The sequence below is a fragment of the Salmo salar genome, chromosome ssa20, assembly GCF_905237065.1.
Source record: "Salmo salar chromosome ssa20, Ssal_v3.1, whole genome shotgun sequence".
In the NCBI taxonomy this organism is placed as follows: domain Eukaryota; kingdom Metazoa; phylum Chordata; class Actinopteri; order Salmoniformes; family Salmonidae; genus Salmo; species Salmo salar.
In genome coordinates this window covers 54,562,550-54,586,531 of record NC_059461.1, presented here as the reverse complement: position 1 = coordinate 54,586,531, position 23,982 = coordinate 54,562,550, and the positions used below count along the sequence as shown (strand labels likewise).

The 23,982-nt window shown below is 40.9% G+C and overlaps 1 protein-coding gene across 5 annotated transcripts in view; it reads right to left on the bottom strand.

The window, feature by feature from the left end:
- The window catches only part of LOC106580806 (limbic system-associated membrane protein), a 1,288,197-nt gene that overhangs the window by 19,975 nt on the left and 1,244,240 nt on the right, over positions 1 to 23,982 (bottom strand). For all 5 annotated transcript variants that reach the window (XM_014162260.2, XM_014162258.2, XM_014162259.2 and 2 more), the window contains 2 exons: positions 20,413 to 20,645; positions 732 to 857 (listed from right to left, as the gene is read on the bottom strand). In XM_014162260.2, coding sequence (XP_014017735.1) covers positions 732 to 857; positions 20,413 to 20,645 — 359 coding nt within the window. The remainder of the gene's footprint in view (positions 1 to 731; positions 858 to 20,412; positions 20,646 to 23,982) is intronic.

Below are 23,982 nucleotides of genomic sequence, written 5' to 3'. Positions count from 1 at the left end.
TACACTAAAAGTAAAAAAAAAAAAAATGTATGCACCACAATGGTTTGAGCTGCAGTTTGATAGCGAAACATTACGATTTCAAAATGGAGTATTGGAAAATAAAATTCCTGGGATAATTGGCTGTAAGGGTTCGATTTAGAGCAACCACAACAACATAATGGTTTCATTATTACAATCCGTTAGAAGGGCTTTCACTTGAAAGACATTGCATTGTCAAATCATCCAGTTCTGTGTTTGAATGAAAGGGGAGTGTGAGAAGCAGCAGGTGTGTCTCAGTAATGTGTAGGTGTTCTTCAGGCAGGCACAACTCCATGAGATGATCACTACCTTTGGGGAACGAGCGCAAACCGACCGTGTTGACCACATCCACATGGAGACAACAACATTAAGCAACGGGACATCATTACTCTCCCTCTCTTCAAGTCTACTATCTTTCTCTGTCTCTCTTTCACTCTCTTTCTCTCTCTCTCAGAAATAATAAGCATCCTGTATCCCTGAAATAAACGTAACCTAAAGAATTGACTGGAGGACTGCACATCAAATAATCCTAAAACATGGAGAAACAAGGGCGAATACCACGTTTCATTTTAAACACAGGAACCCTCGCCCAACTCCCAACCTCATCCCTCCCCTTCATGTCTGAGAACACAGATATACAGTGATAAGCAACAATGACGAAATGCTGCCCTTTGATAAGAGTGAAATGCTTCTGGGTGCTTATTGGCTCTTACCTGATGGATTGAGCAGTCGCCAGGTGATTGATGGATCTGGCCTCCCATTGGCTAGACAACTCAATGTCACGTTGCTGCCTTCGTTCACGGTGATGTCTTCCGAAACTTTGTAAATGTTTGCCGGAACTGCAAGAGAAAGTGCCATTGGTCATTGTTTATTAATGTAGTAGTAAAAACATGGAGAGTAACATTTCATCTAAAGTAGATATAGTGGCTGTAAAAACAGACATACATTGTTCTAATATAAGTAGAAGCATTTTCTGTGGTAGGGCTCGAGTCTTCCTAAGAACTGTGTAATGGATTTTCGAAGGCAAGAATAGGAACCACAGTGTAGTATTACAGTGAATGAAGTGTACGGTTTATGAAATATTCAAATCCTGCTAAATTGTGTCTACATGTCAAATGTCAACATGAGCAATTATCAACAACATTACGCAAACGGCTGTGGCATGAACATAATTCTTTACAATACGTTTATTGCTGTGGAATAGGCTACATGTCCATTGTTCAGTATTGATGAATGCAAAAGTTTGAATTCAAAAGTATTGCAATGTTAATTCAACAAGAAAAGGAAAGTTGAGAAGCAACTTCAAATGGAAAAGAGTTTCTGTACCTCAACCCAATCCATTACCCACCAAAAGATTAAATTAACTGAAACGCTAGGTGCATGACTTTGACTGATGTTCAAAGAAAGCCGAACGTTTGTCATCTGAATGTAATGTTTAATCGGCCTTCTACCTCTCAATTCTGATTTACTCTGCACCTAAACAAATAAAACAGGGAACGTATTACTCAGATAAAACTGCTCTGACAAATTAAGAAAGCGAGGTGCACTCCATTTTCACATTGGTCAGCAATTCAATTGTAATCAATCTGAGTGCACAGAGAGGGCATACAGACATCATTGTGAATTTCAAAACTATGGGTGGACGGAGGCGAGGTGTTGTATACGCATATCTTTGCTAGAAACTATTGATCAATGACTTGTAAATGATGAATGGGGCAAAATACATAGAGAGTAATACAGAAACATTTTATTGTAGAAGTTGAACAAGTAGCTCAATGCTTACAAATGCGCATATACCGCATATGTCCATATACCGCTCTCAGGTATAATAAATATGTTCTATAGCATTCTCATGTCACCTAAAATAAGCCGTGTTGCAGTCAAGGTGAGTCAAACTTGTAGTTGCCATCCCGTTTGATACTTGACAACATGGGAAACATGTTCTATATGTTGTCAAATATGACAGAGGAATAATCAATACATCAGTGTGCCTCTGGATTTGTCCTCCGCCCAAAAGATCTGTTTTTATACTGATACTGACCATGCAACATCCCTTAGCTGATGCTTTATACTCTCCTCTAGATTCCCTCTCCTTGGCCAGTACAGCCTGTCCCTTTAATGACATCTGACAACATAGCTATTTTATTGCCAAACAACATTAAATGAAGCCATACAGAGTTATTGCGTGAGTCAAATGACCACAGAAAGTGAAGATGTGTTTTTCGATAAGGGAAGGATTGAAGTGACAGGGAATCCAATAGCTTTTTCTCAAAGAAGCGGGCTGGAAATATCAATGCTCTGATTGGCTGAATGAGGACCCGAGCATTAATCCAAACCAGGCCAGTCGCACAGATAAAAATTAGTTTGAGAGAAAACAACAGCTCCCAGACAGATAACCCTGTCACGTTCTAAACAGAAATAGTCGAGGCGGTTCATGAGTCAAATGAATAAAGAGTCTAAACTCTAAACCATTTCAACATAGTGGCTATAGCTCCCAGCAAGGATTGCAATCTTAGTCATGGGTCAGCCTTCAAGGAACAATATTTGAAAGGGCAGTTCTTTGAAAAACTCTTTCCCTGGCTGCCCAGGATTCTAAAGCGACGTACAAGGGATTGTGTGAGGTCGATCTTACACACGAAGCCTAGAGAAATAATTTGCCATTCCTGGTTAGATGGGATCAAATCGTAGCTTTAGCTTCTGCCAAAACATTTATTTTGCCTTTCAAGAAACACATCAATGATTTCATCTACAGGCTGAGAAAAGCAGTATCACCTTTTAACATTTCTTTCCTTCATTTTTTATTTGAGCATTTTCCACATTTCTTCAAATTATTGTAAATATTTTTTCTTTCCAACCTCATCAACATAATCACATTTTGAGTCAGCTTATTATATCCTAAAGATCAAGTGATCCTAGAAAAAAAGTGGAAAACAGATGTATCACGCAAATACAAATGTATCAGGCAAATACATTAACCTATGTTTCAACTTTGATAATAAAACTTCAAAGCCTTGGAAGCATGAGAAACTACAACATCATTAGAAGGAGCTTCCTGTATAAGAAATCCATGTGATAATATAACCTGACAGTCAGCTTCAGGCTTTTCCTGGATTCCTGACGAGCCAAACCACCCAGGGAGGTAGCGATGATCAAAGTCCCAGAATGGTGAACCTCAGAGAAGTGTAAAGAAACCCAGCCGTACCTCCAGTGTCACAGATGTCCTGATCAATGTGTTTACTTTCAAGCCACAGCCTTTTAATCTAGCTATGACTCATCTTTAGCTGAAAATGATGGACAGAGAGAGAGACACGCACAGAAAATAGAACAGAATTAGCTTGGTAACCGATTAAGATTCTCACTATCGCACTCTGCCTGGCACATGCACACACGCACGTACAACCATTTCAAGGTACTATGCATGAAATGAGCCTTCCAGTTGAAAGAGAGAGGACGACAACAACAGGTTTTCCCAGCCAAAAATGTCTCACACCTGCATTGTGTAATGTCTCAAACTACATTGAACAAAAATATAAACGCAACATGTAAAGTGTCAGTCCAATGTTTCATGAGCTGAAATAAGATTCCAGAAATGTTCCATACACACAAAAAGCTTATTTCCCTAGAAATTTGGGAACAAATTTGTTTACATCCAGGTTAGTAAGCATTTCTCCTTTGCCAAGATAACCCAGGTGTGGCATATCTAGAAGCTGATTAAACAGCATGATCATTACAGAGGTGCACCTTGTGCTGGGAACAATAAAAGGCAACTCTAAAAAGTGTGCTGTTTTGCCACACAACCACAGATGTCTCAAGTTTTGAGGGAGCATGCAATTGGCATGCTGACTGCAGGAATGTCCACCAGAGCTGTTGCCAGAAAATGTCATGTTCATTTCTCTACCATATGCCGCCTCCAACGTCATTTTAGAGAATTTGGCAGTAGGTACAACCAGCCTCACAACTGCATGCCACGTGCATGGCATTGTGTGGGTGAGCGGTTTACTGATGGCAACGTTGTGAACAGAGTGCCCCATGGTGGCAGTGGGGTTATGGTATGGGCAGGCATAAGCTACGGACAACGAACACAATTGGCCCATTATGAGGTCTATTTATTTTAACAGATGCATATCTGTATTCCTAGTCATGGGAAATCCATAGATTAGGGCCTAATGCATGTATTTCAATAGGCTGATTTCCTTATGTGAACTGTAACTCAGTAAAATCGTTGAAATTGTTGCATGTTGCGTTTATATTTTTGTTCAGAATACTTGCTATTTATGTAAAATACAGGCGCATCATGCCAGGAACGTTGACCTTCTTACAAAATAATATCCTTCTATCGGTTATTTTTCCTATTAGCAGTTTTTTTGTGAAAGTCCTTTTCGTATCCGATAAGTCGAAACAGAAGTCTTTGGGTTAGCCTGCTATCAAGTAGAGCACCACACTTTGACGTACTCCATAGTCAAATCAATAACAAATCATAGTGAGGTATAAAGTTACAACCGGTTAAAACAGAGATGTTTGTATTTCATTGAACACCAGTAATTCAGAGCTCTTTGAATGACTCTACCACCATACCAACTGACCTCTGCGGATCGCTCCTTCTGTCTCTCCACCCACGGCATCCTGCCACGTTCAGACATGACATTTGGACCGCTGATGTTACAGGCCTAAGTGTTGTCGAGGCAATTATGTTTCCGTAATTTGAATCATTAAAGCATAATCAGCGGAAAGCGCTCGCAGCACTAAGCTCTGCTTTTAGCACTAGCTGCCAATTACTTTCCTCAATGTGCAAAAAAGGTCGTTAAACCAGGAACCTTTCAGATGACACAGAACAACCTCCTGAATGTTGTGACACCTCTGAAATGTAATAAAATCACATCAAACAAGCTCATAACGGGCAGCTGGGTGCCTCCCCAAACCTTGACCCAAAGAGGCAATCTGTTACTGCGGAAACAGTGAGAATGACAGCCAGGCAATCTTGTCCATTCAAGGTCTTTAAAGGAGAGGCAACCATCAATTTAGTGGGCGTCTTCAGGATTGGGACTTTTGCGGTCAAAGTGTTCATGCATAAGCCTACACTCCTCTTTCAAGAGCCCAGAGGACATGACACATACAAACATGAGTACGCTCTTGAACACTGTCATTGTGAGTCTGCTTGAGTAAGGCAGCATTCAAAAGTAAAAAGAACAGACACAATTAACCAAACGGTTAATTAAAAAAAATCCTCCTAACAGATTCTGTCATTAGGAAAATATTGTTACAGGGAAGTAGAGCCTTGTGATCTGATTCATCGTTAGTTTGTCTGTTTTTGTAAACATACGCTTACATTTTCAATGCTCATAAACCTATGACTCATTGATCCTAGTCCCTTTGAATTCTTCATGGTGTCAATGTGAGTTACCACTATGACAAATCAGTATTTCACTAAATACGAACAAACTCTGTAGTTTGCCAGTTTCCTCATAATAACAAACAAGAAAGCAATGCCAACATGTTTGATCAGAGACCTTGGGGTGCGTTTTTTCTGCAGCGGCTGCCACTGTGGAGCTGAAAGAGATGGCACACTTTTAACAGGATACTGCGGTGCACAGAGCCACCGAGCAGTGGGTGCCTCGGCCCCTTTCATTGTGCACTTCTGGCAGAACTGCTGGGGCTGCTGCTCGTAGCTGCTCCACCAACATAATCATCGCCAGCAGCACTCCATGATCTAAACTAAAGCTCTCTGAACTTTCAAAGGGGAGAGAGGATATCAAATAGACTAATGCCCATTGGAGCCACTTTTGAGCGAGGCTTTGTGTGGATGTGGAGAGACATTTGGAGGCAGTTCCTGCTGGCCAGATAAAGGTCTTCTTGAGGACAAATCCCTGATTAATTCAAATGTAGCTTTTTTTCTTTAGAGATGTTCCAGTGGAGGGCAGAGAGGTTTCCACAAGGGCAGAGACTCGTAAATCATACAAACAAATAATTGGTGTTTGTGTTGAAAGGAGAAAACAATGGGAAGGGAAAAGGTAGCGGCAGTATTTCTAACAAGCCAACCGAAGCCCCAGCAGAGAGAAATGCATTGGCGCCCAATGAGCAGGACTTCAACTCGTGAAAAATTGTTGCTCTTTATAAATTCTACAAGCTATAATTCTTATCTCAAATAAACTTGAATAAATGTACTGCCAGTTCAAGGCAATGTGTACTTTTATCCTTGGCGATCATCCGCATCGTTCAGGACGGCGTGCCAAAAACCCCAGATTCAATTTGTATTCAACACATATCATGATTTAATACCTTATAAAACGGAATGAGATGATAAGAAAACAAAGAGAGGAGATGACAACAGCTGGCTGGAGGAGAAACTCTTGGCGGTGACCTTTCCTTTTTAGAGGAACTTGGGTTTAACACTCCTTCCTGCTCTCTTGAGCTCTCAGTCATCCAGCAAATTCATGGAACTTTCTGTAAAGCAGTGCTTTAGTTCACCCCTTATCTGTATGACTTAAAGTTACGATACATGACCAAAAGTATGTGGACACTTGCTCGTCGAATATCTTGTTCCAAAATCATGGGCATTAACATGGAGTTGGTCCCCCCTTTGCTGCTAAAACAGCCTCCAATCTTCTGGGAAGGCTTTCCATTAGAAGTTGGAACATTGCTGCGGGGACTTGCTTCCATTCAACCACATGAGCATTAGTGAGCTCGGACACTGATGTTGGGCGATTAGGCCTGGCTCGCAGTCGGAGTTCGAATTCATCCCAAAGGTGTTCAATGGGGTTGAGGGCAGAGCTCTGTGCAGGCCAGTCAAGTTCTTCCACACCGATCTTGACAAACCATTTCCGATCTCGACAAACCACTTTGTGCATGGGGGTATTGTCATGCTGAAACAGGAAAGGGCCTTCCCCAAACGGTTGCCACAATGTTGGAAGCACAGAATTGTCTAGAATGTCATTGTATGCTGTAGCGTTAAGATTTCCCTTCACTGGAACTAAGGGGCCTAGCCCGAACCATGAAAAACAGCCCCAGACCATTACTCCTCCTCCACAAAACTTGACAGTTGGCACTATGCATTGGGGCAGGTAGCGATCTCCTGGCATCCGCCAAACCCAGATTCATCCGTCGGACTGCCAGATGGTGAAGCGTGATTCATGACTCCAAAGAACCCGTTTCCAGTCCACGTTGAAAGTTACTGAGCTCTTCAGTAAGGCCATTCTACTGCCAATGTTTGTCTATGGAGATTGCATGGCTGTGTGCTCGATTTTGTACACCTGTCAGCAACGAGTTTGGCTAAAATAAATGAATCCAGTCATTTGAAGGGGTGTCCACATACTTTTGTATATGTAGTGTATTTCTGGAGAAGGACGGCTATTTCCCTAGACTAGCAAACAGCTACTGTTCGCATTGACCATTCGGATCAATTGTCTTAATTAATAACCTATGGAAAATATGCCAATAAGATCAGGAGGACACCTTACAAACTCAAGTGCAATCCAAGTTCAATTGAGGCGATAAATATAACCTAATCATCATGTAATCTTACTGGTCAATGTGAACTACCAAATTATCGTAAATGGCCACGCTCACAAACAATCCTCCATTCAACCCCCCTCAAGGTAAAACTATAGAAAAACGTTGTTATAGGTTCCTATAACAAACCATGGTCTAGATTCAATCAGTTCAGCGCTAACCCGTTGGAGCTCTCACATCTGTGAGTGGATAATGCTTCGTTGGAGCTCTCAAATCTGTGAGTGGATAACGCTTCGTTGGAGCTCTCAAATCTGTGAGTGAATAACGCTTTGTTGGAGCTCTCAAATCTGTGAGTGGACACTCGTATGGTCATTGTCACGAAGCCACAACCATCCCACTCGCGTTAGAAGTTAAGAACGAGAAAGTGTAGGCTATATATAAATAACGACCCTCAAACTGAAAATCATTAAACAAAATAATGAGGAATTCTATCAGCCTAATTGAGGTGTAGATTACATCCCACATTCCAGTGTTCGATTTCTTACCAATGCAAATCTGTGCAGCCAATGAAATATCTACGATAGGTAGGCTATAATGCCTGGACCCGCTTGTGGATTTCACAGCTCTAATGCAGTTCCACCTATAAAACTGTCATAAAAACAGCTATGCAGTGTGTCGGCTAGCAGGAATCTGATTGAATCAAGCCCCATGTCGTGATTGAAGCCATGTTCACCTGCCCCTTTGGCAAAACATTTCTACAGCTAAAAGCACCAAGAACGCAGATTCTGGCAGTCAAACCAGCAATCAGAGCAGGTAATCAATTTCCCTTGATTGCTCTCCGTTCTGTGTAATAATGTTGGATTAGGTAAAGTGCAGGCTGGGATGGGAGGGGAAGACTATTAGCTTGTCTCTCCAGAGACAAGCCCTTTGAAACCCTGTACTTTACAGTCATTTGGATTAAACAAGCAACGGGATCAAGGTACTTTATTCAATTTAGTCTGATTGACAGACAGGGTTGGGGAGCAACGGATTACATGTAATCCGTTACATGTAAGGGATTACAAAAAACAAAACTGTAACTGTAATCCGTTACGTTACCAGCAAAAATATTGTTATCAGATTACATATACTTTTGAAAAACTAGATGATTACTTTGAGGATGACTTTTAAATTCAGAAAGGATGTTTGTGTAAAAAAATATTTGACACTTCTCTCTTTTCTCAATGACATTCAAATCAGCATTGAAAAAAGGCGCAAGTTTAAGTTTGTTCCACCTGAGTGAGTCTGACCACAAGTCAGAGACCACTATGATGATATACCAAATGTGTTTGATGGATTGCAGGAAAAGAGCAAGAATAGGCTTTTGTAGGCTATAGTCCAAGCTATGTCTTCCAATGGTGCGATTGCTGTCGGCATCCAAAGATTATCCAACTTAAACACTTGGAGGTAAGGATGACTTATTATTGATATCTACATAGCACATTGATGTGAATCACACTGCTGCTCTCTCATTTAGCTATTTGTGCCTTACGAATTGTGGTTGTTTTGGATGGCTGTTCACAAATCTAAATGTGTATTTGAACCCAATAATGGTTGAATTCAAGAAGTTTAAACGGCCTATCAATCATTGTTTTTGAAACCAGTGGACAGCCAGTGAAAAATGTGCTTTTGCAACAGCTGCATAGTGCAGATCCCAGCCTATGGAATAAAAGTTCAGGCTTTTATTGCTCAATCTAATTAATGCAGATTAAAAAAAATCCATAGGCCTAATGGACACATGCTCAAACGTGAACACTTTAGATTGCCCCTTTAAGTCTATCTGTAGTTGCTACATCCATTTCTGGACTTATAAATTATATATACAGTACCAGTCAAAAGTTTGGACATACCTATTCATTAAAGGGTTTTTCTTTATTTTTACTATTTTCTACATTGTAGAACGGATTACATTTAAAAAGTGACCTACCCAACCCTGTTGATAGACTGTCTTGACACTATAAGGGTAATGAGTTACAAGGCTTGGGATCAATGTAATGATGGAAGACCTCAGTTTCCACACCCTTTCTATTGGTACCACTTTGAAAGTCCTCTTTTACCATCCCTTCATTTGGTGTAAGTTTCGTTCAACTGAATATTACATCTATCAAACGGTTTTGCTTGATATGTTTGGTTTGTGCTTACATCTGGTAAGAGACCACTGTTGAGTTACGATGTAATTTTTTATTTTTATTTAATGCCAACAAACGTACATTTTTATATTTACGTAACAGCAAAAACATGTATTTTTTTACTGTGTGGTCAATTAAAATAGCAAAATGGATGTTCCAATTCTCTGAATAAGAAATGAGAAAGCTAGGGCAGCAATCTGTACAGAAAGACTGCATAAACACTGTTAAAGCAGGATTGATTGGGCCACCAGACTCCAAGTTGCACTTGACTTTCAAACAAGAACAATGCAGTTCTTGGTTAGTATGCGGTTCTCTTCTATTTCCATTTCAACTTGATGTAACGAGAAGCAATCTGAACTAGATTCACCCAGACCCAATGGCATTGACTGAGTGACTGATGTTTCTATCCAGACTATTAGCCTGGCTTGAGCTTAATATACTCTGACTGCTAGTACTGAACAGCTGTGGTATCTGGGAGACCAGGGAGATATCTGACTATATCTGAAAACCTCCCAGTGTCAAATCTATCTGAACTAACTAAGTCACATCCAAGGTGTTTTGGTCGACTGCCTTCAGTAAGGATGGATTAGCCTGCTCCTCTCTGTAATGCCTTAGGCATACATACATGTACTTACCAAGTGGCAGTGGTGGGAAAAGTACTTAATTTTCATACTTGAGTAAAAGTAAAGATACCTTAATAGAAAATGACTCAAGTAAAAGTGAAAGTCACCCGGTAAAATACTACTTGAGTATAAGTATAATGTATTTGGTTTTAAATATACTTAAGTATCAAAAGTAAATGGAATTGATAAAATGCCCTTAAGTATCAAAAGTAAAAGAAAAAGTATAAACCATTTCAAGTTCCTTATTGTAAGCAAACCAGACGGCACCATTTTTTTTTTTTGGACAGATAACCAGGGGCACACTCCAACACTCAGACATAATTTACAAACAAAGCATTTGTGTTAAGTGAGTCCACCAGATCAGAGGAACAAGGGATGACCAGGGATGTTCTCTTGATAAGTGTGTGAATTCAACCATTTTCCTGTCAACAAGTACTTTTGGGTGTCAGGGAAGTAAAAAGTACAAAACTTTTTGGGGGAATGTAGTGAAGTAAAAGTAAAAGTTGGCAAAAATATAAATAGTAAAGTAAATATACCCCAAAAAATGACGTAAGTAGTACTTTAATGTAGTTTTTACTTAAGAACTTTACACCACTGCCAAGTGGTGCACTTGAAAAGCTTTTCAGCTCAAAGGAGAAATAACAAGCACGGACACAATATGTACCAGCACACCTAATAACTAACCAATACATTGAAAACCTCTCCATTAAATAATTGTACATCATCTGTTGAGGTATAGTATTGTAATTATAGCTAGTTGTGCGTCGTTTACAACAGCACTCACACATCTATGTATAAACCATAAAAGACTAATATCATAAATGCAGAGACAGTTTCCTAACATACTGCACCTAATGGCAGAATAACCATTGTACAATGATGATGGTCTATATCTACAGAGAGAGTGGGAGGGAGAGAGAGATGGAGAAAGAGAGAGACCGAGGCCTCTAATGACTCATAATCATTACTGAATTCTCAGTAACATTTCTCAGAAGACCTAAAGGAACAACATATTATCTCAAATGTCTACAATATTGGCAGAACAACAACTCCTGGAAAACCTTTAACATGCATTTTCTCTCTCTAATATTCAGAACAGCCTCAATTCGTCGGGGCATGGATTCTACAAGGTGTCGAAAGCGTTCCACGGGGATGCTGGCCCATGTTGACTCCAATGCTTACCACAGTTGTGTCAAGTTGGCTGATGTCCTTTGGAGGGTGGACCATTCTTGATACACACAGGAAACTGTTGAGCGTGGAAAAACCGAGCAGCCTTGCAGTTCTTCACACACTCAAACCGGTGTGCCTGGCACCTACTACCACACCCCGTTCAAAGGCACTTACTGTAAATCTTTTGTCTTGCCCATTCACTCTTTGAATGGCACACATACACAATCATAATCAGTCATAATTGTCTTGAGGCTTAAAAATCCTTCTTTAACCTGTCTCCTGCCCTTCATCTACATTGATTGAAGTGGATTGAAGGTGGCATCAATAAGGGATAATAGCTTTCACCTGGAATCACCTGGCCAGTCTATGTCATGGAAAGACCATGTGCTACTGTTTTGTACACTCAATGTATATTCCAGAAGGAGTTTGTAGATATACACTTGACAAATTGTGTCAATGTGTCAGACTCAGTGTTCAGAGCAGCCAAAGAAGTGTACTGTAGCCTACAGGTTATAATAGGGGAATGTATAGTGAACACACATCTTGAGGACTTAGTGTGGGAATGCTATATCAGTAATATGGCCAAACAAAATGGCCCTCTGGACAGCTGGAGAACGGAGAACTATTTGAGTATGTGCAGTCAACTAACACATTTATTAGAAAATGCCTAAGATGCCAATGAAACACTAACTAATAACAGATGCCATTGCTGAGTCTAAGCTCTCTAGTCTACTATATTTGGATATGCGTTGGATGCTAGTCAAAAGGCTATTTTCTGATAATATTCTACAGATGTAGGATCTTAATTTGAGCCAGTTTGCTACAGCAGGGAAAAAAAACGTGCAGCAACAGGAAATGTGAATTATTATGTGGATTATATTTAAGGGATTTTTGGGGGGGGTTGATACATTTTCCGTTAGGGCAAATCAAGTCTGAAATTTCAAAGTGGAAATGACAAACTTTAGAAGCCTTTTTAAAACTCAAACACAGTACAAGTTTGCATGGTACAAGTGCATGAATATTCTCCGCAAAAAAAGATAGATCAAATTAAGATCCTACATCTGTAGGTCATATTTCTGACCTTCAGCATTAATGCAATAAAAATGTTCAAACTATAAGCTTTCATAACTGATCATTAGTATTCGTAACTTAACCCCACTTTGTGTGTGTGGTTATGAGTGCAAAAGTGAATGTCAAAACAAAGTGAAGTTCAAAACAAAGTGATCTATTCAACATTTTGTGCTGTCAACAAAACAACATCCTTAATGACAGGTGTTACCCTATTTCGGAATGACAATTATGCTTGGCACGTAGGCACCAATGGATGTTAAAGATTCAATGCAGCTGTTTTTATCTCAATATCAAATCATAACAATTAAGAACCTTTAGTGTGATTGTTTTCAATAAAAATTGTAAAAAAATAACTAAATAGCTTCGTAGCAAAGAGCAATTTCTCAAGCAAGAATTTTGCTAGGACCTGGAGTGGTCTGAGTAGGTAGGGGAAAACTAAAAACTAGCTGTTATTGGCAGAGAGGTTTGGAACTCTCGTGTTGGGTTAAATGCGGAAGACACATTTCAGTTGAAGGCATTCAGTTGTACATTCAGTCCCTCTCTTATTGGTCTATTAACCAATTAATCGCCTGGTGATGTCACCAGGCAGGCCAAAACTCCATCCTACCAAAACAGAAATTGAAATGTCAGGCAGTCTTTTTAAACAGCTGTTAAACTAAAAGGGCATTATCATAATTTTCACAAATTCACAGTATTATTCCAACCTCATAGTGTGGATATATATATCTATATATATATCCAATATACACAGTTGAAGTCGGAAGTTTACAAACACCTTAGCCAAATACATTTAAACTCAGTTTTTCACAATTCCTGACATTTAAGCCGAGTAAGAATTCCCTGTCTTAGGTCAGTTAGGATCACCAGTTCATTGTAAGAATGTGAAATGTCAGAATAATAGCAGAGAGAATGATTTATTTCAGCTTTTATTTCTTTCATCACATTCCCAGTGGGTCAGACGTTTACATACACTCAATTAGTATTTGGTAGCGTTGCCTTTAAATTGTTTAACTTGGGTCAAACGTTTCGAGTAGCCTTCCACAAGTTTCCCACAACAAGTTGGGTGAATTTTGGCCCATTCCTCATGACAGAGCTGGTGTAACTGAGTCAGGTTTGTAGGCCTCCCTGCTTGCACACGCTTTTTCAGTTCTGCCCACAAATGTTCTATAGGATTGAGGTCAGGGCTTTGTGATGGCCACTCCAATACCTTGACTTTGTTGTCCTTAAGCCATTTTGCCACAAGTTTGGAAGTATGCTTGGGGTCATTGTCCATTTGGAAGACCCATTTGCGACCTAGATTTAACTTCCTGACTGATGTCCTGAGATGTTTCTTCAATATATCTACATCATTTTCCTACCTCATGATACCATTTATTTTGTGAAGTGCACCAGTCCCTCCTGCAGAAATGCACCTCCACAACATGATGCTGCCACCCCTGTGCTTTTCCTCCAAACATAACGATGGTCATTATGGCCAAACAGTTCTATTTTTGTTTCATCAGACCAGAGGACATTTCTACAGAAAGTACGATTTTTGTCTCCATGTGCAGTTGCAAACCGTTGTCTGACGTTTTTATGGCGGTTTTGGAACAGTGGCTTCTTTCTTGCTGAGCGGCCTTTCAGGTTATGTCGATATAGGACTCGTTTTACTGTGGATATAGATACTTTTGTACCTGTTTCCTCCAGCATCTTCACAAGGTCCTTTGCTGTTGTTCTGGGATTGATTTGAACTTTTCGCACCAAAGTACGTTAATCTCTAGGGGACAGAACACGTCTCCTTCCTGAGCGGTATGACAGCTGCGTGGTCCCATGGTGTTTATACTTGCGTACTATTGTTTGTACAGATGAATGTGGTACCTTCAGGCGTTTGAAAATTGCTCCCAAGGATGAACCAGACTAGTAGAGGTCTACATAGTGTTTTCTGAGGTCTTGGCCAACTTCTTTTGATTTTCCCATGATGTCAAGCAAAGAGGCACTGAGTTTGAAGGTAGGCCTTGAAATACCTCCACAGGTACACCTCAAATTGACTCAAATGATGTCAATTAGCCTATCAGAAGCTTCTAAAGCCATGACATCATTTTCTGGAATTTTCCAAGCTGTTTAAAGGCACAGTCAACTTAGTGTATGTAAACTTCTGACCCACTGGAATTGTGACACAGTAAATTTTAAGTGAAATAATCTGTCTGTAAACAATTGTTGGAAAAATTACTTGTGTCATGCACCAAGTAGATGTCCTACAAATGTGTGGAGTGGTTGAAAAACGAGTTTTAATGACTACAACCTAAGTGTATGTCAACTTCCGACTTCAACTGTACATACAGTACCATTCAAAAGTTTGGACACAAGGGTTTTTCTTTATTTGGATTATTTTCTATATTGTAGAATAATAGTGAAGACATCAAAACTATGAAATAACACATATGGAATCATGTAGTAACCAAAAAATGTTAAACAAATCAGAATATATTTTATATTTTAAATTCTTCAAAGTAGCCACCCTTTGCCTTGATGACAGTTTTGCACACTCTTGACATTGTCTCAACCAGCTTCATGAGCTTCATGCTTTTCCAACAGTCTTGAAGGGGTTCCCACATGTGCTGAGCACTTGTTGGCTTCCTTTCCTTCACTCTGCGGTCCAACTCATCCCAAACCATCTCAATTGGGTTGAGGTCAGGTGATTGTGGAGGCCAGGTCACCTGATGCAGCACTCCATCACTCTCCATCTTGGTCAAATAGCCCTTACACCACCTGGAGGTGTGTTGGATCATTGTCCTGTTGGAAAACAAATGATAGCCCTCCACTAAGCGCCATGCTGGTTAAGTGTGCCTTGCATTCTAAATAAATCACTGACAGTGTCACCAGCAAAGCACCCCCACACCTCCTCCACCATGCTTTATGGTGGGAACCACACATGCAGAGATTCCATATGTGTTATTTCATAGTTTTGATGTATTCACTATTATTCTACAATGTAAAAAACAGTCAAAGTAAAGAAAAACCCTTGAATGAGTAGGTGTGTCCAAACTTTTTACTGGCACTGTATATATACAGTGACAAGAAAAAGTATGTGACCACTTTGGAATTACCTGGATTGGTCATCCAACTTGATCTGATCTTCATCTAAGTCGCAGCAATAGACAAACATAGTGTGCTTAAACTAATAACACACAAATGATTGTGTATTTTTCATGTCTATATTGAATATATCATTTAAACATTCACAGTGTAGGTTGGAAAAACTATGTGAACCCATAGGCTAATGGCTACTCCAAAAGCTAATTGGAGTCAGGAGTCAACTAACCTGGAGTCCAATCAATGAGACAAGATTGGAGATGTTGGTTAGAGCTGCCTTGCCTACAAAAAACACTAAGATCAGATCAAATCTTATGACCAATTCATGCAGAAATACAGGTATTTCCAAAAGGCTCACATACTTTTTCTTGCCACTGAATATATATGTGTGTGTGTGTGTGTGTGTGTGTGTGTGTGTGTGTGTGTGTGTGTGTGTGTGTGTGTGTGTGTGTGTGTGTGTGTGTGTGTGTGTGTGTTTTTTTGACTGCACTGGGCCTTTAAGCCCTCAGAGAATAATCATTATTTTGTTCATTTCAAATAAAGTTAATCGTCTGTAGTGATATTAATAATATAGCGCTTTTGATTATACAAAAATAACCTCAAAGTGCATATGATGGGCTGAAGGGAGATGTGTGTCTGAATGAGCAGAATCAGTCAACTAATCCAACAATAGCACAGATCCCTTCAACAAAAAGCTACTATTGGGTTGTAGGAGTGAATGATTGATAGGACAAGCTATTCACAGTTCTGGGGCCTAAGTCTTTTCAGTCCTGAAATTGGACCATTGGCCAGCTCTTTCACAGTTGACGATAAGAGTGAGAGCAAGGCCCTAACAGTGTGAACGACCTGTGTTGAGTGGCAGAGTGCCCAAAACGAGCATACTGCTGACCTGAGGACTGTTGTAGGGCTGAGACAGCCTGACATAGGTGACAGGACCCTATTAAAGCATAGCTGGGGAGAGGATATTTTCAGACCAGTTGCCAGGTGAGACAGAGAGCATGTGGCCAGGACAGCACTCCATTTTCCATACATAACATCTAAAGAGGTTGGCCATCTATATTACAGCCTTGAAAAGTGGATAAAGGAGAGGCTCTCCAGGAATGATGGGACGGGCCTCTACTTATCCTCTGAAACATGGCAGCCCTACACCTGAAGCCCTATTGATGTGTTTGAAGTCACGTGTGTCCGTGGGATGGCCCCATTTAAATGCATGAGGTGCCTCTTCTGCCGAGCATAAAAAAGATTAAAGGAGATGCCTTTTTTCCCCTTGATTTCAGCCAAGTCAGCCAAAGAGAAAACGGAATACTAAATTGTTTCTTTCATTAAAACATCAAGGAGTCCGTTTCGTTAAGGGGTTCAAAGGCGACAGACAATATCTGCAGTTGTGTAGTGTGTCGCGTTCTCTTCCTCCCATACAGTCGCTAAAATAATGGGCAAGGAGAGGACAGCCATTCTTCTCCAGAGGGGTGGATTGGCGGCCGGGAACAGCCACCGATCCACTTGGTAGATGAAGTGTTAAAGCCGCCACCAAAAAGACAGACTAGTAACACAATATGTCTGACAATGGCCTTGGCAATAAGGAGCCTTTCAGCAAGGAAAGGTGGGTGGGGGAGATGGCTTCCTGAAGGACCACTAAAAGGTTCCGACTGTCCCATGATAATTGGTAAAGGTCAATTCCTCCTCCTTGCGCATACTTCAAAGTAGAACTGCTTACACCCCCCACGCGCTCTTTAGAGTGACACACTGCCTTCACCATCTCCTTAGTAAGTGCCTCGGTTCACCCCATTAAATACCACACCATTGTGATTCAGGGCTAAATGTGGACAAAGCCATTGTGGATCACCTCTGTATTGATCGGAGATAAAGGAATCACTATGGAGATCCTTTATGACGATGATTGAGATGAAACTACACTTATCTATCATTATGAACATGAAATTGGAATTAGCTCGAGAGCAATTTTTATGACCAAATAAATTGAATGTCAAATCAATTGAGGTCGCAGTTCTTGTTCTCAATTGGCCTACCTGGTTAAATAAAGGTGAAATAATACAAAATAAATACAAAATTCCTTTCATTAACTGCCACTTTGATTGACTCAAAATGTGGTGTGGACTTCATCTTAATCATTAACTATATAGCAAAACTCATGCATTGAAAGATAGCTGAGGAAACCCAGATAGAGGTTGCTAATGGATATACATACGGTGATGCTAAAGCAAACACAAAGTAGTTCAAATTTTGGATCTGACTTATTTGGTAAACAAGTAGGAGTTTATAGTAGTATCTCTATTCACTGCATGGTGGATCTGTGTGCTTGTCTGCTAAGACCCCGCGTTGCTGCTTGGCACTCTAATTTAAATGATTTTGATTTCTTAACAAAGAATGAAAAATGCTGACATTAATTTATAAGCGACCAAATCAATTCTGATAAAAATCCGCTGACAAAGCGGTGCTGTTTGCTGCACAAAAAAAAACAGATTACTGCTGCCTGCTGCAATAGGAAACCATCATGGGATCTATTTTATTGACAGATTTCAATGGTCTCAAACATTTGGCACATGACTAGCATGCACTAATGCACAAATTGCTCTTGACACACTGTCATATGCTTAGCAAACTCCAAAGTCAACCAATGCTGTCAGAGTATCCTAGTCACACAGATTTTCAATGGCTCCACGTCAACGGCTAGCTCGGGTTGCCTCAAAATCAAAAGAGAATGGGTTGGGAAAATCGCCATATTATGATTCATATCATGTGCAATGACCCTGTCTTTAAGCACCGATGCCTAGAAGCGTGCTGCAAGTCCATGGCTTTATTATTCACAGAAAATGTACTTTGTCTGATCATTTGTTTTCCAATTACACTGGTGTCCCTGCTTGCAGAAATTGTGTCAGCTTCGGTTACATGAACATGTTCTCTGATAGCTAACTAGCAGGTAGAGGCAGTGTTGCTGCTGCGGTTGGAAAAATTTTCATACCATTTCATACCACTTTTTTTACTCAGCTTTTGGATTTTCTTGTTTGTGTCGTTGAAAGGGAAACCACACACACTTCATCCGGCAGACATTCCCCCTTAAACTATGTGCAAAAAATGTTGGATTCAGCAGTAAATGGCTGTTGGATAATTGAATGATGTGATGATGGTGTGACTTTCTCCTATAGCCAATCAGAATTCTACTATTACTAACACAGTGGGATGTGATATGCTTTCAATATGAAGCCATAGTTTCAGCATGGGGGGAGAGGAAATTAATGAAATGCTTCACATAGGAAGAAGTAAGCTGTCACATTGTTATAAAAATGACCATAGGAGTTGGCAAGACAGTACAAACAGATCTGGGACCAGGCTAATGTCAGCCCATATCCACATAACAGTTGAAGTCTACAGTAGGACTATTGGAGAAAAAAAGTAAAGAAGGACGAAATACAATGTGGAATCAATGTTTAGCTCTAAATGTCAAAGTCATGAAATATGTGCAGATAAATGGAAACACAGGAAGACTACATGAGAAATACCAATGATCAAGCAGTGTCTAATGGAACCCAATGGAATTCTGGTAACAGGGAAGAATTGGCTGGGACAGATCCACTTAGAACACAGCACAAGCATCAATTCATGTATTGAACTTTTAGTGCTATTAATAGACCAGCTCTTACGTTCATCGCTATGTGACGGCGTTCTCCTGTAGCTTTTGTGTGGTAAAATGCTATTTTAGGATCTCTTCCATCCCTAATCACTATTTGTCTGAGATGAATTTCCAATAGGGGGGTGGTGCTGCCATCAATGGAGACAAAATATAGACACAATTATTGCACAAACTATTATTGCACAAACTATTATTGCACAAACAAACACATTATAGCACAGATTAGTCAATGTTAATGGGTTAACTTGAATGTCAGATTCAGGTTTGATGTGCAGCACAAGTGCACCAAGATAAAGATAAAAAACTACTGGAAATTGCTTCAGGGGAAACGGCAAGAAACAAGACCTCACAGTGAGGGCCTCAGATCTACATTCTGCCGGGCAGACAGAAGACTCCTTGTCTTCCATACTGTGTGGACAGTTGAAAAGGAGTTCTTGACAGCTAAAGAGAACTCCCTGTCAGCTGTCCTGATAATATGGAAGACAATGAGATTACAGAGACCTATAGGTGGGCTGCTGGTTGACGGAGGACGATGGTGGGCTGTCAGACTTGAGACAAGCAGCCATGTACATGGTTGAAATATACTTATCCATGTTACGTTACTGGAACTTATTGATTACTTTACATGCATAAGGAATGCATATGTTAGGGGTCAAGAAACGGTCAAGAGGAACTAGTTGGGTGGAAAGTTACTGAGTGATATGGAAAGGTACTGAGTGAGAAAAGGGAAAGTGCAGAAAGTTCATTTCTGTTTAAATATGTTATCGTTGAATATGAACGTTCCTAAGGAGGGAGGCAAAGGGCAACAGTCTAATTTCAGTTCTTGATAAGGCAGGCCACTTTCTGAGGAACCAGGACCATGAGGGATGTGGAAGGGATGTGGAATGTGGAACTCAACTCGAGAGAAGGTCAACAGATGAAAAGAGAAGACACTGCTGGGAGGGGGGCCATATGGGTCGGAAGGTATAAAGATGTACTTGTGTGGCTGTATGTTGTCCTTGCAGCTGTATGACACAGTGGGTGAGTAAACTTGGTTAAAGCTTTTTCTAGTTGTCCGTTCCAGTTTTTACTCGGTTTATTCCGAACCTAACAATGGCCAGGCTACTGTAACCTTTTACTGTAAAAAGGGCATTATAAATACACTTTTTGGATTGATTGATTGGTTGATTGATTGGTTAATTGTGCTAGTGCCTACCTTGGACAATGAGATGGACATTAGAGGTCTTGGACTGCTGTTTGGTCTGGATGGAACATGTGTAGGAGCCCTCGTCGTACACATCCACTTTCTGGATGCGAAGGCTGTACTCCAGCTGGCCCTTGTTCACCAGGTCCACACGCGGGTCCAGCGACCACTTGTCCTCCCCAGCGAAGATGATGTTGGATCGGTTGAGCCAGGCAACTTTGGACACCTTATCATCCACGTAACACCTGGAAGGAGAAAAGAGAGAGGGAATTAACCAAGTTATGAATCAGGTCGATTTGAAAAAAAATGATGCGCCAGAACCGCGTGAAATTAATATTCAAATCTATGTAGGTCTATTGTATATTGGGAGAGACCACTATATGTAGCGACCAAAGATGAACAAAAGATTAATTATTGGAATGAAAATTACTCCTCCTAATCTGAGGCATCTCTGAGGGATAGCTGAGAACATGCTAGCAGATACCCAGAGACTTCCAGTCATTGCTCTAACACTAGTTAGCAACTGCGCTAGCACTAGTTAGCAACTTTCTTCAAACTGCACGCACAAGCTCATCTGACTCCGGGGAAGTAGATTTGACAATATCCCTTTAAGCTCTTTCCTATCTCTCTAGTTCTTCCTGCTTTGCTCTCTCTTCTGATAAATGTATAATATATGCCATTAAGCAAATGTTTTTATCCAAAGCGACTTACAGTCACGCGTGCATCCATTTTTCATATGGGTGGTCCCATGAATCAAACCCACTATCCTGGCAATGCAAGCACCATGCTCTACCAACTGAGCTCCAGAGGACCACAGCGATATGTAGGTGAACAGTGATGGTTCTCCTCTTGATTAAAAAGGACATCAGTATCCTCATGTTTAGCTTGGCTTGTTGCATGCTGTCAGAGCATTATGCAGTGTATAAGTATGACGCCTACGACTCTGTGTGTTAGAGCGCCTGCTTAATGAATAAATGTAAGGGGACGTCTGAATCGATGAGAATGGATATCATGCATAATATAATATGGCAGACATACGCCGGAAATGCAAATTGAAAACTCTGCCGCTCGACACAATATATCGGGTGTATTCAAAACAGAAAGTGAATTAGTCGGGGAGCAGAAGTTGTTTCATGATGACCCTGAGGGGTTCTCACATGCAGTAGTGTCACTACTGTGGCCTTTCCTATTGAAGGAGAGGTGGCTTATCAGCAATCAGGGAGGGCCACCATCTTAATAATGGCCCGTATTTGTAAAGCGTCTCAGAGTAAGAATACTGATCTAGGATCAGTTTTGTCTAATCATGAATAAGATTATATGGACAGAAGGGACCTGATCCTAGACTAACACTGCTACTCTGAGACGTTTTTTTTGGAATATAACCCATTCCAAAAAAAACTCCACCCTCCACAGGCAAACCCCTAATAATACCCAATAGCCATGACATCACTTCATGACATCTGAAATACTGTACATGTCTCTTAAATAAAGCTTTTTCCAACATCTTTATCAGCCAATAGGAACCCGTTCTAACCCTCTGCCCTCCAATCAGAAACACCCTGGACTCCCCGTCAGATGAGCAGAACTACAGCAGGAGCACAGTAGTTTCCTCATCGCGCTTCACAAACCGTCCGCAGGCCCCAACGCTCCCTGGCCACCGCATGCAGGGCGCCAGCCAAACCTTTTTCCTGTTCAAACTAATAAGCTGCTGGCCTAGAAGGCAAGTGGCTCCTGCCTCCCTCCCTCCCTCCCTGTCTCTAAGCAACCCCTGTTTTGGCGAGCAGCAGGCAGGTGGTGAGGCAGGCAGGATGACAGGGGTCTGGTGGGTTTGACAGATGCCTGTGCTGCTGAGCTGAGCTGGGCCGCGGCCATGCTGCAGGGTTCGCTGTGGGGGAAGTCCACAGCTCCCAGTACAGACAGCAGATGCAGAGTGGGAGACTCTAATGAGAGGGGAGAGGTGCCACGCTCTGGCAGACAGCTACTCCCCCTGTACTCCCTTCATACTTCCCCCAGCAGAACGGACTGAACTGAACCATGCTGAGGGGGTGTGAGGGGGTGCTGGGAGGCACAGCTGCTCTACAGGCAGGATACAAAAAACACTGAAAAAACAACGAGCTCACTTACATAATCACACCTGCTCTCTCTCGAGCGATCAATAAACCTGACCAAACCCCCCGTAACACTGTTTTGATTAAAAGAATGGAGAATTACGTCGGTGGGTCATGGGCTAACTACATTTCTACTTTGGTTTGTGAGGGGGGCTGTTCCTTTAACAAGTCTTTCTGTTTGCACGTGGCACACAGAGGAAAAAGGCAAAACCAGGTCATATCTTTTCCCCTTACAGCATTTCCTCGCCCCAGATACGTTCTCGGTAGCAGGTTAAGTGTATTTCCGGGAAGGTGGTCGGTATTCTCCAAGGACATGGCTTAGAGGGAACAGTGCATTCGCTTAAAAACTAGGAGGAATAGAAAAGCCCTTGGTAGGTAAAGTACAGAGCAGACGGCCCTCAACGGATGCCAGATAAAAATGTCTTTAGAGGACTAATGATTTCACACGTTCATAAACAACCAGGTGATTCATTATCCATGTTTGTGTATAGTGTACATAATAATCAACCTACTAATTAATTTCACACGTCTGCCGTTAAGAAAATTCCGGTAATTTTACAGACCCTAGGAACTACTGATAAACTGTTGAATCGACGCAAAAGACGAAATTAACCAAAGTGGGTTCAAACACAAATCATTATTATTCTTGTAAAATTGTGTTGACACAGTTTATGGTGAGGGTCACATTAATTGCTTTGATTCAAAAGGAAAGTGTGATGTTTTTGAAGGTTGTTTATGAAATCCACCGAGTGTAATGATGCATTTAAAAGAAAAATGATGAGGGTGAGAAAAAGTCTCCTTTTATTTATAGACTTAAAAGGAATTGATATCATTAGGGGGAAGAAAACAATGCCCTCTGGAACCGAATCTAGCCCATAGCGTGAAACCTGCGGGAAATCAATATATCCTACATGCTACAAATACAACAAATATAACTAACTGTACAAGTAAATAAACCCCCAGTGGCAACAGAACACACATGTTGTACAATGAAGAAAAGGGAGAAATGGGGAGAGAAAAAAGGAACAAAAAGATTGGAGGCTGCTGGTTACCTGAGGATGCTCCTTTCACCTTTTGGTGCCTCCTTTGAATTACTTTTCCCCAGAACACTTAGCACTTTCTGTTCAACATGATTCACTCAGAACAGCCCCCAGAGGAAGAAGCTGTGTGCTTGTGACATAAATGCATCTGGAAAGATTGAGACCCTCTCCTTTGTCTTTGGGCATTTTTCCACAATAAAAGCCTTTAAACAGCCACAAAACATTGGAACATTTCCCCATCATGCACCTTTTCTTGCTCTCCTGGTTCACATACATCACTGTCGGAATAATCAGTCAAGTAGAAGATTATTATTTTGAGATGCATCCTTATAGTACAGTGACTGCTGGTTTATCTGTCTTGCAAAACCAGTTGTGGAGGTGAGAAAAGAATGCTTGAGTATAACAACTGTGAGATAGATGATACCTCTGAGAAT